The 17606-nt window shown below is 41.5% G+C and overlaps 1 protein-coding gene across 1 annotated transcript in view; it reads right to left on the bottom strand.

The window, feature by feature from the left end:
* Positions 1-855: 855 nt before the first annotated feature.
* NEK11 (NIMA related kinase 11) overlaps positions 856-17606 on the bottom strand; it is a 423428-nt gene continuing 406677 nt past the window's right edge. The window contains exon 15 of the mRNA XM_023735947.1: positions 856-962. Within this exon, the coding sequence (XP_023591715.1) occupies positions 856-962 (107 nt within the window). The remainder of the gene's footprint in view (positions 963-17606) is intronic.

Raw genomic sequence — 17606 nt, 5'->3', positions numbered from 1 at the left:
TCTTCGATGCTGCAGGAATGAGTTTGGGGAATAAATCACAGCCATGAATCACATTTTTGTGGTTTAATCCAGGTCCTTTTATATATGTACTTCTTGCTTATTAGTCATGGGAAGACAAAAGTGGACCAAAAGCAGGCCACCTGAGACAGACATGTTTGGCTCCTGAGCAGTAGCTTGAAGTTCGCAAGTAGGCTGGCCACAGTCCATTGAGACCCAAGGGGGTCAGGCACTGAGCTCTGTCCTCCACCTGGAAACAGCACAAGGCTTCTCCCAGGCCATCATCTGCTATGGTCTAAGCCTGCTGAAACCCCTGAAGGAATTCATGGGGGAAATGCTTTATACAAAGCCAAAGTCATCCATAAGCCTCTCAGGATGTAGACCAAACAACACTCCAAGTATAGGCAGGCATGTTTCCTTCTCTCTAAATGGAGTTCCTAGTGGCCCTAATAGTTAACATACTCAGCTGCTAACTGAAAGGTTGGAGGTTTGAATCCACCCAGAGGTACCTTGGAAGAAAGGCCTGGTGATCTACTTCTGAAAAATCAGCCACTGAAAACCCTATAGAGCACAGTTCTACTCTGAAACACATGCAACCGCTCAACAGCAACTGGAGTCATTACTTCTCCTGACAAGGAACTGAAAGTAAAGGTGGCAGTTCCAGTGATGTACCCATTTTCCACAACAGGGTCCAGCCCGTAAGTTCAGTTTGTCCACTTGAATGTCTGCTTGTTTTGACAGTTGCTTAATGAAGGTTCTGGAGTGTGGGCCCATCTCCCGTTGTGATAAGCAACTGTTCCTCAAAGTAGAGGAGCTGGTCAACCTCAAAACAGTCGCTGGCCTGAGGCACCACTTTTTCTAGAGACTCCCAGATCTCTGCATCGCTGGCATGCTGCTGCCTTGCTCTCTTGAGGTAATCATAGACCTCTTCAAATACTTCCGCTCCCAGTTTCTGCACAGCTGATCTGCCAAACAAGTTAGAAAAAATCATGAAGAATTGCACATTGAGGCCACCTGTAAGAAAAAATGTATTTTTTAACCATTTATTACACAAATAACATTGCCACCATGGGATTTAGAAAAAAGAAGAAAAATAAGGCACAATGTCTCCACCGTAAACATTCAACAATATCCAACAAATTCTTCTTAAATGTCTATTATGTGCCAGGTACCCTTCTAGGAACTGTGAATACAGAAGTAAACAAGTTAGGAAAATTCCCGTCTTCAGGGAACTTTCCTTCTAAGGTAGAGACAAAGAATAAACAGATAGATAGATAACCAAACCAAACCCCTTGCCTTTGAGTGGATGTGGGTTCTGTAACAGGGCCCTGTGCCCAGGGCTTCTTGTTCTGCTTTTGTGCCTAAATCAACCCAAAACCAAACCTGTTGCCATCCAGTCGATTCCAACTCATAGCGACCCTAAAGGACAGAGTAGAACTGCCCCGTAGGGTTTCTAAGGAGTGACTGGTGGATTCATACTGCCAACATTTTGGTTAGCAGCTGAGCTCTTAACCACCATGCTACCAGGACTCCAGATAGACAGACAGATAACAAAATGTCAGAAGGTGCTAAGTGCAATGACAAAAAATAAAGTAGGTTGAAGAGAGAGAAGGGAGGGGGACAAGGAAGTCCCCTCTGAGGAGGTATCACTTGAGCAGAGACCCCACAAAGTGAGAGATCAATCCATGCAAACACCAGAGGAAGGGAGTTTAGGATCTAAGGTTAAAACATGTTGGAGAAATGTCAAGAAGGCTAGTGTGCCTGGAGCCGGGAGAACAAAGGGAAAGAGGATGGTGGGAAACTAAAATCAGAGAAGGAGCTAATAATAAAATAACGTAGAGGAGGAGGAGGAAAAGAGGGAAAGAAGAATTGTTTTATTAACCATGTGCCAGGCACTTTACTACACACTTAAGCCTTAGAACAGCTTTATAAGGGAAACATTTCTTTAAATCTGAAACTGAGGTTTAAAGATGTAATGTAATTTGGCCAAGTTCCCACCAAGGCCAACTTTTATTTTTCTGTACATACCTCCAGTCCTTGTTTATATGTAGACATAATATCTTTGCATTGTTATAACTGTATTGCCACACCCAGTACTGGATTATGCTTATTTCTCCTCTGAATATTTTCCTTTATTTCCAGCAAGGGTCACAAACTAGGCCTATGACATGTTTTGTATGGTCAGCACCATGTTTTATTTATTATTATTTTTAAAAATTGTGTGTGAATGTCTTCAGGCAAGGCCTGCACTCTCCACTTATCCCTTTCTGACTGTCCTTTGCCCTCCAACCCCCACTCCTTATCATCTTCTACGAGGCTACTTCCTACATTTCTTCTACCTGCCTGGCTCTACGGCATTTGGGTTTGTGGATTTTGTTCTACGGTTCCTGAAAATTGCCATTTTAATGGCTCCATAATGTTCCATTGACTTTATGTGCCAAAACTTACCTAATCATTCCTCCACCAAACATTTTGCTTTTTTCACTCTTCCGTGTGAACATCTTTAGGCATGTAGCTTTTCTGTTTAGGAGAATATTTTCTGGCATCAAATTTCTAGAAGTAGAGCTGATTACGTGGGTGTGTTCGCTCTGTGAATACTCATATATGCACTTATGATTTCTGTACTTTTCTGCATATATGTTGTACTTGATTAAAAGATAAAAATTTTGTGGGAATTGGATTATTAGGTCAAAATGTATAAATTGTTTTATGACTTTCATCTTGAAAAGCTGTTTATTATTCACTTCAATGGATTTAGTGAAAAGAAATTTGGTGTTTTTTTCTAGAATTTGTAAAGTGTTAAGGCTAAACGGTATTGATAGCGATGTTAACAATAACCTTGAAGGCGTTAGTCAGAGACTCTTCCATTTTATAAGTCTTTATTGTGAAATGTTATTCAATCTCTAGACTGAATACTATTGTAATCTTTAGTATACAAGGAACTGGGTTAGTTATTGTGGCAGACAAAAGGAAGAATAAGTAATTGATGCTGCTCTGGTTTAGAGGTCAATGATTATAAATCATGGTATATACATTTTTAATTATAACTAGCATTTTTATAGCACTTTAGAGCTTGCAAAGTGCTTTTGCATTCATTATCTCAAATGATACTTGTGAACTAGGCAATTGATGGCATTTTTATCTCCATTTCACAGATGAGAATAAATAGGTTTCAGTTGACTTTCACAAACTCACACAGCTAGTGGGTGGTGGAGTTGGAGCTCAGACTCAGGTCTTGGAACTCCAAGTGCTGGACAGACCAGCAGCCCGGGGTCCCCACACCACCAGCTTGAATAGGTCCCCTACCTCCCGGTAAGAGATTATTAGGACTGATCCCAGCATACTGCACATCCTAGTCACCTCAGGCACACCCAGAAATCCAAGCTTTCCCCTTTTCTAACATTTACCAAACCCTGGTCACTCCCTTCCTTTACTGATGACTTTATCAACTGGTTCACTCTCTTCCTTTTACCACCTAATCCTGTCTCCATTTTTATGACTTCAGTATTCTTGGACTCTCTGATTTTTGATTGTCTCATATCCAATAATCATCTCCTCTGCCTTACCTCAGTAGCCCATCTCCATGACCATATTCTTGATCTTATCATCACTAATGACTCTGAGACTTCTGAAATTAATTCCAAGCCTTCTACTCTCTAACCAACCACCTCTTCCTGTCTTCCCACCAGACTTCTTCCATCTATGCTTCTACTTCTTGGCCAACCCTTTGGCCCTACCACCATGATAATAACCACCCCCTTTGTGTCCTCATATCCTCACTTCACACCTTCCCCCAATTAAATTTCATGGTCCATCATTATAACCACTACCTTGAAAACACCCTTCACTCTCACCCCTCCTTCCATCATACTCCTCTGACAATGTCCCACTCATCCACCTACTCCATGCCTGTACCCAAACAACAAAACATTCTGGAGAAAAACATCCAATTACTTCAACAGGTCTCATTGAAATTGCCCACTGCTCCTGCTATATTTCCCTGGTATGCTTATTTCTATTGCTCAAAATGACCATTTTACACCTTCATTCTCAAACTTGCTAAACCCCTGCTCTCATTCTCAGCTGATGACTTTACCTAATATTTCAGTGAGAACATAGAAACAATCATGTAAAAATTCCCTCGTCTTCCCAGTGCCCAAACTACCTACCTACCTGCATCAGCAGCTACACACGTGGTCTTCCCTCCTATCCCAGTGAAGAGACCATCCCAGGTCCTATAGAAGACCAAACTCTCCATGAGTGCTCTAGATCCTGGCCTCTGTCATCATCTTAATGCCTCCTTCCTGCAGTTATCCTCTTTCTTTTTTTCATCATCAATTTTTACCTCTACTGGATCATTCTTATCAGAAGACACACATACCCTAAAACAAAACAAAACCAGTTGCTGTTGAGTCAGTTCCTACTCATGGCGACCCCATGTGTGTCAGAGTAGAAGCATGCTGCATAGGGTTTTCAATGGCTGATTTTTCAGAAGTAGATCACCAAGCTTTTCTTTTGAGGTACCTGTGAGTAGACTCAAACCTCCAACCTTTTGGTTAGCAGCTGAGTGTGTGAACTCTTTGCCGAGGGACTCCACACACATGCTCTAGCATATCCTATCTTAAACAAGAAACCTCCCCTGACTTCCCCTTAGGTCACCTCCCTCTTAGGTCGATTGGTTCCTAATCCATCACTTTGATCTCTATTCATAACAAAACTTCTTGAAAGAGTAATATATACTAGTTGTTTCTACTTTCTCACTGCACACTTTCTCAATCCACTCCTCCTGGGCCTTTGTCCTCGCTTCTTCCTGCGATGATCTTCATATGGCTAATTCCTCTGGTCACTTCTTTGTACATATCTTTTTAAAATTATTATTCTTTTTTTATTGAGGTGAAATTCATATAACATAAAATTATCCATTTTAAAGTGAACAATTCAGTGGCATTTGTTATATTCTATGTATATACCACAATGTGTTTACTCATTCACCTGTTGGTGTTTTATACATATCTTATAACCATTCTATCTGCTTCTTCCTTAAAACTCTTTCTTCTGTTGCGTTTGGTGATACCACCCTCTCCAGGAATTTTTTCCTCCCACACTGGCTGCCTCTTCATAGCCTCCTCTACTGACTCCTCCTCCTCCTCACTTTGCCTCTACATTTAGGAGTATCCAGGGCTCAGTCCCAGGCTCCCCCACTTTTCCCTCTATCTTCACCCTCTATCTACATGATCCCACCTAGTCCCAGGTCTTTAATACCATCCATAGGCTGCCTCTCTACTCCATCATTTGCTTAGAACTCCAGACTTGTAAGCCAACTGCCCATCTGCTGTCTCCACTTGGATGTCTAATGGATATCTCACTCATCCTCAAGATGGCCAAAAAAGAGTTCTTAATTACCACCTCCCTCCCTCTAAAACTATCTGTTGGTTTCACAGTATTTCTTAGCCTAGTAAATGGCACCAGTATCTGTCCAATTTTGCAAGTCAAGCTATTCTCAATTCCTTGCTTTCTCTCACATTAGTTTCTACCCATCAGCCAGTCTTGTAATGCTCCTCAAACTATCTGTGATGAAGTAGCAGTTCTTCTTTTTTTTAAAATTCCCAACCCACCGTGAACTGATATAGGCCCATAACTCATACGTGGCCTGTGCCTCACATAGTTCCTGCCACATGCAGCCCCCCCCAAAAATTTGACAACACCCACACGCATGGGGTCACCATGAGTTGGAATCGACTTGGTGGTAACTGGTTTGTTTTTTAAACTCTGGTCTATACCTTCCTCAGTGAGGCAACTCTACTTACCACATGTGGATCTGGTGGCAGTGTTAACTTGCTATAGCAGTTTCTAAAAATGTCCTCTCAATTTCTGTACTCAGCTCATGTGAACAGGTAACAGGTGGTGTGTGCATCAGCACTGGTCCTTGGTCTACCCTTTGAAAAGCATGTTGTACGCACTACCTCCAAACCAAATCCTAAATTCATTTGCTGCTCTCTATCTACACTATCATCACCATAGTTAAAGCCACTATCATCTCTCTCTCCTTGATCTTTTTCAATAGTCACTGGTTCCACTTATCACCTAACAATCCATTCTCAATATGCTATGGCCAGCTGAGCTTTTAAAAATGTAAACCAAATCCTATCACTTCTCTGCTTAAAACCCCTTCCCTACTCTGATTAGTCCGGCTGTGCATGATCTGTATCCTGCCTTTCTCTACCAACTAGCCCTCATGGTCCGCTCTATCTTATCCACTGTGCTCCACTCACACTTCCCTCCTTTCTATTTCTTAAACACAACACAAGCTTATTCCTACCTGAGGACCCTATGCACTAGCTGCACTCTCTTCCCTGGAATGCTTTTCCCATCGATCTTTATGTGGCTGGCTGGCTCATCCTGCCTCTCAGATCTCAGCTTAAATTACACCTTCTCATGGAAACTCTCTCTGACCACCCAGTCTAAAGCAGCTGTCCAGTTAGTTCATAGGATCACATCACTTTAGCTACTGCATAGCACTTACAACTCTCTGGTATTTTTCTTCTATCTTTGTGTGTGTATTTGTTAATGGTTCATCTCTCCCCACCCCCTTATTAAAATATAAGTTCCATGAGAAGGGAATCCAGAGCCTAGAACAGGGCCTGGCATGTAATAGGTAAACAAACAAAAAACCCACTGCTGTTGAGTCGATTCCGACCCATAGTGTAATAGGTGCTCAGTACCTTTTGGTAGAATGAAGGAATGATCCATACAGCCATTCTTGTAAGTATAATGAGAAAAACACAAAGTATTGTGAAAATTTACAGTTGGGAAAATTAGGAGAAGGCATTCTGTAATTTGGGCCATAACAGCTGGAGGGAAGCCAGTGGGGGCCCACAGTGGGAGCACTGGGAAATCAGTGATCAGTTTGGCAGGAGAACAAGACACATGAAGTTGAGGGTGAGAATCACATGACCGTAAAATTGAAAAAACCTTAGAATTTGACTAGTAATACCACCCATTCATGATATAAAGGAGCCCAAGAAGTACCCCCTGAATCCATAATAACTGTTTTCCAGCTTTCTCTATGTGCCAGGCTCTATTCTGAGCCATCCTTTCATATCATCCCATTAAATCCTCCCAATCATACGGATGAATATTATTGTTACTCTCATTTTACAGATGAGGAAACTGAGGCACAGAGAGGGTAAGTAACTTGCTCACTGCCACACAGCTTTTAAGTGGCAGAGCTGGGATTTGAATCTGGGTAGTTTCATTCCAGGGCTCACTCTCTTCAGCACTATGATATGGACTTCGGATTTAGAGACACCCAGGGTAGAATGCTGGCTCTGCCCCTCACTAATTGTGTGATCACCAGCAAGTTACTTAATGTCTCTGAGTCTCTAATATCTAGAGTCCCTGGGTGGTACAAATGGTTAATGCACTTGGCTGCTAACCAAAAGGTTGGAGGTTCGAGTCCAGTTCGAGTCCACCCAGAGGTGCCTCAGAAGAAAGGGTCTCGCAATCTACTTCCAAAGAATTAGCCATTAAAAATCCTATGGAGCACAGCTCTATTCTGATGCACATGGGGTCGCCATGTGTCAGAATCAACTCCATGGCAATTGGATATACCGTATCTACATCTAGGAGCCCTGGTGGTGCAGTGGTTACGCGCTATGGCTGCTAACCAAAAGGTTGGCAGTTCAAATCCACCAACTGCTCCTTGGAAACTCTATGGGGCAGTTCTACTCTGTCTTAAAGGTTCACTATGAGTCAGAATCAACTGGACAGCAACAGGTCCAGTTTAACTAGAAGCCTCAAGCAATTCTGTAGCTATACCTCTGGTTAAGATACTATCTTAAATATTTTTCTCTTCTACTGCTGAATCTGTTTTTTAAAAAAATGACACAAAGGGGACAGTGCCACTGTGGGAGTAAAAATAAATGTAATTTTGTAGACATAACCATAAAAACATAGTTTAGCGGAAAGCATTAAAAGAACACATGGCTTATTCTTCAGGCATAGTTTTAAAAAAACCCTGAAATGATTTTATAGAATACAAGAAGCCCCTGCACATCAAATATGTATGAGTCACTGCAGGGATAAAATGGTACAATGGATTTTCCATTCAATGTTGCTGTTTTAGCGATCATTTTGGGCTAATGAGCAACAGGAATCTTTATTTGGATGGATTTTATACCCTTTCTGCCCGTGTCTGGTATTTCAAATAGCTGTCTCTGAATCTGGTGGGCAAACACAGAACAGCTCTCTCTATAGAGGCAGGTGGCTGTGCTGGTGGAGGCTTGGGTGACTGGAACATGTGACTTTCAGGCCCTTTTCTGTAAACAGCACTTCCCCTGCCCTGTTCCATCCTGGGCAGGAGAATCTTGAGGGCAATCATTGATTGGCCACTCTGTTAAAGCTAACCATGTCTAAAAGGGTTTATTTGAGACCTAACCACCCTCCATTGTTCATAATCACAATAAATATAAGATGGACTGAACTCACTGACTAAAAACAAAATCCGGCTAGGTAATTGTCATGGTTTGAATTATGTCCCCCCAAAAATGTGTGAATCAATTTGGCTGGGCCATGATTCCCAGAATTATGTGGTCGGCCTCCAGTTTGTGATTGTAATTTTATGTTAAAGAGGATTAGGGTGGGATTGTAACACCACCCTTACCCAGGTCATATCCCTGATCCAATGTAAAGGGAGTTTCCCTAGGGTGTGGCCTGTACCACCTTTTACCTTACAAGAGACAAAGGGAAAGGGAAGCAAGCAGAGAATTGGGGACCTCATACCACCAAGAAAGAAGCACCGGGAGCAGAGCGCATCCTTTGGATCTGAGGTTCCTGTGCTGAGATGCTACCAGACCAAGGGAAGATTGATGACGCGGACCTTCCTCCAGAGCCTACAGAGAAAGCATTCCCCTGCTGACGCCCTGAATTTGGACTTGTAGCCTACTGGACCGTGAGAGAATAAACTTCTCTTCGTAAAGCCATCCACTTGTGGTATTTCTGTTCGAGTCAGCACTAGATGACTAAGATAGTAATGCTTACAAGAAACACACCTAAAACATAGTGCATGGAAAAGTGGACAGGAAATGAATTCTAAAAAAGACCTGCCAGGAAATAATAATCAAAAGAAATCTGGGGGTAGCCAAGTTAATACGAGACAAAATAGATTTTAAGAAAAAATAAAAAGCATTATTAGGACAAAAAAAAAAAAAGGTAAGTAATTAGATAATGAAAACAGTTCCATTTACCAGAAAGAAAGAAAACATCTAAATTAGTATGTATCTAACAAAACAGACTCAAAATAGATACAGTACTACAGGAGAAGCTGTCAGATACACCTCATAATGTATCCTCATAATGATATGCAGATGACACAACCTTGCTTGCCAAAAGTAAAGATGACTTGAGGCACTTATTGATGAAGGGATCAAAGACTATAGCCTTCAGTATGGATTACACCTCAACATAAAGAAAAGAAATATCCTCATAACTGGACCAATAAGCAACATCATGATAAACGGAGAAAAGATCGAAGTTGTCAAGGATTTCATTTTACTTGGATCCATAATTAACAGCCATGGAAGACGGAAGCAGAACTCAATAAATTAAACGACATATTATATTGGGCAAATATGCTGCAAAAGACCTCTTTAAAGTGTTGGAAAAAAAAGATGTCAGTTTGAGGACTTAAGGTGCTCCTGACCCAAGCCATGGTATTTTTTTTTTTTTAATTGTTGTACTTTAAGTGAAAGTTTACAATTCAAGTTAGTCTCTCATACAAAAATTTATACATACATTGTTATGTGACCCTAGTTGCTATCCCTATACTGTGACAGCACACTCCCCCTTTCCACCCCGGATTTCCCGTGTCCATTCATCCAGCTCCTGACCTTCTCTGCCTTCTCATCTCACCTCCAGACAAAAGCTGCCCATTTAGTCTCATGTACCTACTTGAGCTAAGAAGCACACTCTTCATTAGTATCATTTTATGTCCCATAGTCTAGTCTAATCTTTGTCTGAAGAGTTGGCCTCTGGAATGGTTTTAGTTCTGGGTTGACAGACAGTCTGGGGACCATGTCTTCTGGGGTTCCTCCAGTCTCAGTCAGACGATTAAGTCTGGTCTTTTTACTAGAATTTGAGTTCTGCACCCTACTTTTCTCCTGCTTCATCAGGGACTCTCTGTTGTGTTCCCTGTCAGGGTGGTCATTGGTGGTAGCTGGGAAGCCATGGTATTTTTAATCTCCTCATATGCATTTGAAAGCTGGACAATGAAAAAGGAAGAAGCAAGAATGGCAAGACTTCATCTCACTTACTTTGGACATGTTATCAGCAGGGACCAATTCCTGAGGAAGGACATCATGCTTGGTAGAGAGTCAGTGTAAAAGAGGAAGACCCTTAACAAGATGTACTGACACAGTGTTTTCAACAATTGGCTCAAATATAGCAACAATTGTGAGGATGGTACAGGAGAGGGTACCACTTCGTTCTGTTATACATAAGGTCACTATGAGTTGAAGCTGACTCGACGGTACCTAACAACGAAGGGTTTCAATACACCTGCTCACTTACTGATACGTGAAGCATTCAAAAAGTTAGTAATGATATAGAAGATTCCAATAACATACTTAGTATGCTTAATAGAATATATAGAACACTCTCGCTTCTCCGACAACTAGGGAACACACATTCTTTCCAGGATCTCACGCAATTTACAAAAACCGACCATATACTAGGCAACAGTTCAAGCCTCCACACATTTCAAATAACTGCTTTCATATAAAATCTAGTCTTTCTACCACAATAACAATCGTTAGAAATCTGTAGCAAAAACATGAAGTAAACATTTCTACATGTTTTATATCTAAAAACATATTTGCAATAAATTATGGGTCAAAGAAGAAATCAGCCATTCCATAAACAAACTCATTTTAGACCAACAGAGAAGCGACAGGGGCTCCAACACTGTAATACTGCAGTGCAAATTTATTCTGACACTTGGAAAACATGATGTAATGTTTCTGCAATGATGCATTCGAATATTTTAGGATTCATGAAATAGAAAATTCTATTTAAGGAGACTCTCTTGCTGTTATCTAAGATTTAAGAAGGGAGGTCAGTGTTCTCTGTGCTGTTCAGATTAAAGAAGGGGTTCCAAGTTTCTTTTTTCAAAGGAAGCAGGAGGAGAGAGAACAATCTCTTTAGTTAGGTTGGTATCTCAAAAAAAAAAAAAACCTTACATTTGTAAATGAAAAGAACTTACACATTTTCATTCTTTTCCATCCATTTCTCGCTATGATCCATTTCCTTTCCTAATTCTATCATCTTGTTCAAGAATCAAGTCTTATGTTTTTTAGGGATTCCTCTAAGGTGCCCTGATGGCACAATGGTTACATAATTGGCTACTAACTGAAAAGTTGGCGGTTCAAGTCCACCCGGCGGCTCTGCAGAAGAAAAGACCTGGCTATCTGCTTCTATAAAGACTGTTGTTGTTGTGTTCTGTTGCGGCCAACTCATAGTGACCCTATAGGACACAGCAGAACTGTCCCATAGGTTTTCCAAGGCCATAATCTTTACAGAAGGAGCTCTGGTGGTGCCAGCTGCTCCACAGGAGAAAGATGTGGCAGTCTGCGTCCATAGAGATTACAACCTATGGGGCAGTCTGCTTCCATAGAGATTATAACTTACGGGGCAGTTCTACTGTGTCCTATAGGGTCTCTATGAGTCAGAATCCACGTGACGGCAATGGGTACAGGAGCAGATCGCCAGGTCTTTTCTCCCATGGAGCTGCTGGTGGGTGGTTCAAACCACCGACCTTTGGGTTAGCAGCCAAATGCTTATGGCCTAGGAAACTCTATTAAAAAAAAAAAGAAAAAAAATCCTTTGCAGTCAAGTCGATTCTGACTCATAGCAATCCTATAGGACAGAGTAGAACTGCTCCACAGGGTTTCCAACGAGCAGCTGGTGGATTCGAACTGCTGACCTTTTGGTTAGCAGCTGTAGCTCCAACCACCGTGCCACAAGGACTCCAGGAAACCCTATGGGGAAGTTCTAGTCCATCACGTTTGGTCACTATGAGTCAGAATCGACTAGATGGCACCTAACAACAGCAACAACAAATATCGGCTTAGTCCTAATGCTTCACTTATAAGTTAAATGACTAATCCAGGGTCAACACAGCTAGTTGGGGGCAAATCAGCAAGGAGACCCCAGGTCTCAGGACTCTTTGGGCCAGATCACCCTCCCCCACAGACATGGTGCTCAGACACAGGCGATTTGAAGGAAGGCTCCACGTGGTCCCACAGCTCGGGCTGCCTGGAGAAAATCCCAACTATGTGCTTGGCTGACACCCCAGCTGAAAAACTCCATTAAACTCCAAGCACTCCATTAAGGGTGCTTGCTCTTCCTCTCTCCTCTTCTCACTTCCTCCAAACTCCATGTCTCAGCCTCCACATTCCTTTACTTATCTCTTCCTGTGCTTATCTCTCATTTGCAAACAAAACATCTTATCACCTCTATTTATTTGCCTGGAGTCCCTGTGTGGTGCAAAGGTTAACCTGTTCAGCTGCTAACAGAAAGGTTGGAGGTTGGAGTCCACCCAGAGGCACCTCTATAGAAAGGCCTTGGTGTTCTACTTTTGAAAAATCAGCCATTAAAAACCCTAGGAGCACAGTTCTGCTCTGACATACATGGGGTCATCATGAGTAGGAATCGACTAGATGGAAACTAGTTTTTCCTGTTATTTCCTGTTATGTGTTTGCCAGTGACTGACTGCTTTGTTAGTCCTCTGCATCTCGTTGGGGCTCTGAAGAAAAGGGTCTTATCTGCTTAGTTAGTTCTACAGGACTTCATGTGAAGATGTCCTCACTTTTAAAATACTTCTCAAATCATGAAACAACCACACTTACAGAAAAGTTATAGGTATAGTACAAACAGCTCTTTTTTCCCTGAGCCATTTGAGAATAAGTTGCTGACCTGATGTCCTATTCCCTCTCCCCCCTACCCAATACTTTGTGTGTATTTCCTACAAACAAGAACACTTTCCTACATAATCATAGAACAGCCACCAAAATCAGGAAACTAACACTGACATGTTAGTGTCATCTAATCCTCTAATCTATCACGTTTCTGCAGTTCAGCAATCACAAAGGAACCCAGGTCAGAATCCCGTGTTGCATTTACCTGTCATGTTTCTTTAGTCTCCTTCAATGCCCTTGACACTTCTGAAGGTAGAAGCTACTTATTCAGAAGAATGTCCCTCAATTTTCATTGCCCATGCCCACAGAGGCTACCAATTCCCACCCTCTTATACATTAGCTGAAAGACATTTCAGGAGTAGAAACCAGTTGCCATGAACTCAGCTCTGACTCATGGAAACCCCATGTATGTCAGAGTGGAACTGTGCTCCATAGAGTTTTCAATGGCTGATTTTTCAGAAGCAGATCGCCAGGCCTTTCGAGGCGCCTCTGGGTGGGCTGGAAATCCAATCTTTTGGTTAGCAGCCAAGGGTTAACAGTTTACACAACCCAGGGACTTCTTCAGGAGCAGGGCATTCCCTTATCTCAGGGCATTATTAGAGAGTTCTACCTACACCCGTTCAAGAAAGTTCTCCCTTCTCTTGGGTCCAAAAAATGCCCTGGAAGTAATAGGAGAAGTATCTTGTCACTTCCAGGTGCTGAGTTCACGATTCTTCCATACAGCTCTACTCTTCTTGTACTGTGAGAAATAAGGGGTCCTCCTAGGGAAAGGAAGCAGCTTGTGAAGCAAGTTTCTAGAGGCCCAGGAAAGAATGCCCTGTTCCAGGGATTTTCCTCATGCCACTTGTCACACTGTATAAAATTCTCCCACGAAGGGTGCATTCATAGAGCTAGACGGATTGCTTCTTAAAGCAGCTATTGGCAGGTTCATGGGCTGCAGACCTGAGCATGAAGGCAGGAGGATTGAAGTCCCGTCAGAAACTCTAGTGCTAGCTGTGCTTTTGCCACATACTCACTGGGTGTTGTTGGGTGAGTGACATTCATTTTTTAGGGCCTCTGTTACTTCATCTGCAATTTAGATCAAACGATATCTGAGGTTTCCTCCAGCTCTAAATGTTCAGACTCTAAGTGAAAGCACAGGAAGACATTCTTTGCTTATAGGTGATCAATAAATAATTGTTGAAAGAACAAATAAGTAAATGATTCAAAAGCCAGTAGAAAAATGAGACTCTTTGTGAATCATGAATTTCAGTCTTTTTAATAGCACCCAAAGAAGAAAAGTCTTTCTAAGAGCTTTCAGTTATATAATTACTGCTTCAGGGAAAAAAGAAATGGGGAGGAAGACTGTTTTTGTTGTTGTTGTTTTGGGGTTCTATTAAGTACCAGAAACTATGCTAGGCTTTTTGTTATGTTTTGGTTTTGTGAAATTCCCTTTTTTAAAAAAAAAAATTTTTATTGTACTTTAGATGAAGGTTTACAGAACAAATAGTTTCTCATTAAACAGTCAGTACACATATTATTTTATGATTTGGTGGAAGAGGCTGCATAGGCCTGGCTCACTATTATTTACTCCCCATTGCTAACCACCACATCGTCTAGTGATTTTTCCCTCCCATTCTAGTCTCTACAAAAGGTTTAAGATTAACCGATGCTCCTCCCTGCAGCGTGGAAAACAAGTGATAATGATCTAAAATGAAAAACCAAACAAAGCACCCATCTTGTGATAAGAAAAAGCAGGATGTTGCCAGATAATCCCCAATGATGTTACCAGATAACCTCTAAGAATACCAGTAGAAGGTTAACTCATCTAAGACATCACCACCTCAAGGGGAAACTAACACAAACTTCTAAGATCCATAATCCTGTCCCTATAAAAGCCTTCAGCCGATCTCCAGTGGGGGAGATGGGTTTTTTGGAGGAATCTATTCCCCTCTGTCTCCTATATATCGATATATAATAAACATCTTGCTGCTCACCTCACCCGTCTCAGAATTGGCTATTGCGGCAGGCGGCTCCAATCCGCGTTATTGCGGTCACATTGGTTAACAACCCCACGACATGTCAACACTCTCCCTTCTTGACCTTGAGGACCTTTTTTTTGGTGAAAATGTACATAGCCAAAGTTACACCATTTTGAAAGTTTCTACATGTACCATTCAGTGACATCGATTACATTCTTCCAGTTGTGCTGCTATTCTCACTATCCTTTTCCAAATTATTCCATCACCATTATCTTCAACTCATTGACCCCTAGGCTTCCCATCAAACCTTTTGAGTTGCTGTTGTCAATTTGATCTCCCATAGATAATTCTTTTTTTTTTTTTTGTACCTTAGATGAAGGTTTGCAGAACAAATAGTTTCTCATTAAACAGTTAGTACACATATTGCCCTATGACAATGGTTAACAACACCATGACATGTCAACACTGTCCCTTCTCAACCTTGGGTTCCCTATCACCAGCTTTCCTGTCCCCTCCTGCCTTCTAGTTCTTGTCCCTGGACTTCTGTGCCTCATTAGTCCTGTTTTGCTTTATGAGGCTGTCCAATCCCCGGCTGAATGGCTTCACCACTGAGCTAAAACTGTGTCCGGGGGCCATACTCTCGGGGTTTCTCCAGTCTGTCAGGCCACTAAATCTGGTCTTTTTTTTCTGAGTTAGAATTCTGTTCTACATCCTTTTCCAGCTCTGTCCAGGACCCTCTATTGTGATCCCGGTCAGAGCAGTCAGTGGTGGTAGCCGGGGACATCTAGCTGTACTGGACTCAGTCTGGTGGAGGCTGCAGTAGCTGTGGTCCATTAGTTCTTTGGACTAATCTTTTCCTTGTATCCTGTTCTCTTCATTCTCCCTTGCTCCTGAAGGTGTGAGACCAGTGTAGTATCTTATATGGCTGCTCACAGGTTTTTAAGACCCCAGATGCTACTCAGCAAGGTAGAATGTAGAACATTGCCTTTATAAACTGTGTTATGCCAATTGAGCTAGATGCTCCCTGAGACTGTGGTCCCCACAGCCCTCCGCCCAGCAATTCAGTCCCTCAAGGAGTTTTGAAGTGTCTGTGGAGCTTCCATGACCTTTCCTTGAACAACTAGTGCTGTCTTCCCCAGTAATGCGTACTGTCTTACCTTGCCCCAAAGTTACCACTTATCTATTTAGTTCCCCCCATTCCCTCCTAACCAAAAAAGATTGTTTAAACTTTTACATGAGTTATACAATAGAGGCCTGATACAATATTTGTCCTTTTGTGACTTATTTCACTCAGCATAATGTCCTCCAGTTTCATCCATGTTATGAGATACTTCACAGATTCATCATTGTTCTTTATCTTTGTATAATACTCCATTATGTGTATGTACCATAGTTTGTTTATCCATTCATCTGTTGATTGGCATCTAGGTTGTTTCCATCTTTTTGCTATTGTGAACAGTGCTTCAGTGAATATGGGTGTGCATATGTCTATTAGTGTAACGGCTCTTATTTGTCTAGGATATATTCCTAGGAGTGGGATTACATTTTGTAGGGCTTTTTTCTTTTTTTGTGGAGCTGACATTTTTTTTGTTCCTCTTAGTGTCCTGTGCTGAGTTCCTTTTGTTTGTGGATTATTTTTCATTTCTTTTGTTTTTGGAGGTTTTGTTTTTACTGAGACTTTATGTTTTTCTTCTTTATTTTGATGAGTAGGTTTGTTAACTTTCTTTTTGGTTACCTTGAAATTTACCCTTATCTTCCTAGATTTGAACCAGTCTATTATTACTTGGTATCGCTTGACTTCCTCTCCATTAGAAGGTTCTATACCTACACCGTTTATTGCCTCTTTTATTGTTCTGATGCTGTTGTCATTTACAGATTAACCTCTCTGGTTCCCTTTTGTTAAGTCTTTTGGTTTTGCATAGTCCTTAAGAGTTCATTTCCTAGGTTGGTATCTGGCTAGTACAATCCCGTGTCCTATATTCTACCTGTGATCTGATATTGTTTGTTCTCAGATCAAAGGACATCCTTTAATAAGTCTCATAAATTTGGTTTGGTTTTTACATAGTCCCTTAATTTCTGTTTATCTGGAAATGACCTAATTTCACCATCATATTTGAACGAGAGTTTTGCTGGATATATTATTCTTGGTTGGCAGTTTTTTTCTTTCAAGGTTTTGTATATGTCATCCCATTGCCTTCTTGCCTGCATGGTTTCTTCCAAATAACCCGAGCTTAGTCTTATTGTTTCTCCTCTGTATGTGACTTTTTGTTTTTGTCACGCTGCCCTCAGGATTCTTTGTTTGTCTTTGGTTTTAGCGAGCATGATTATGATATGCCTCGGTGATTTTCTTTTCGGGTCTATCCTATATAGGGTTCGTTGAGCTTCTTGGATGGTCAGTTTTTCATCTTTCATGATGCTGGGGAAGTTTTCTGTCAGCAGTTCTTCAATGATCCTCTCTGTGTTTTCTGTTTTCTCCCCGTTCTGGAACTCCGATCACTCGAAAATTTTTGCTGTATCCCACATAATTCTCAGGGTTTCTTCCTTTTTCTTCGTTCTTTTTTCTGATTTTTCCTTAGAGTTGTATCCAAGTGTTTTTCTTTAGTTCTCCGATCCTATCTTCCATCATTTCAAACCTGCTCTTCAGCCCTTCTATGACACTGTCCATTTCTGAAATTTT

The sequence above is a fragment of the Trichechus manatus genome, unplaced genomic scaffold, assembly GCF_000243295.1.
Source record: "Trichechus manatus latirostris isolate Lorelei unplaced genomic scaffold, TriManLat1.0 scaffold00084, whole genome shotgun sequence".
In the NCBI taxonomy this organism is placed as follows: Eukaryota; Metazoa; Chordata; class Mammalia; order Sirenia; family Trichechidae; genus Trichechus; species Trichechus manatus.
The sequence above is the reverse complement of the archived record's forward strand: the minus strand, read 5'-3'. Positions and strand labels throughout refer to the sequence as shown.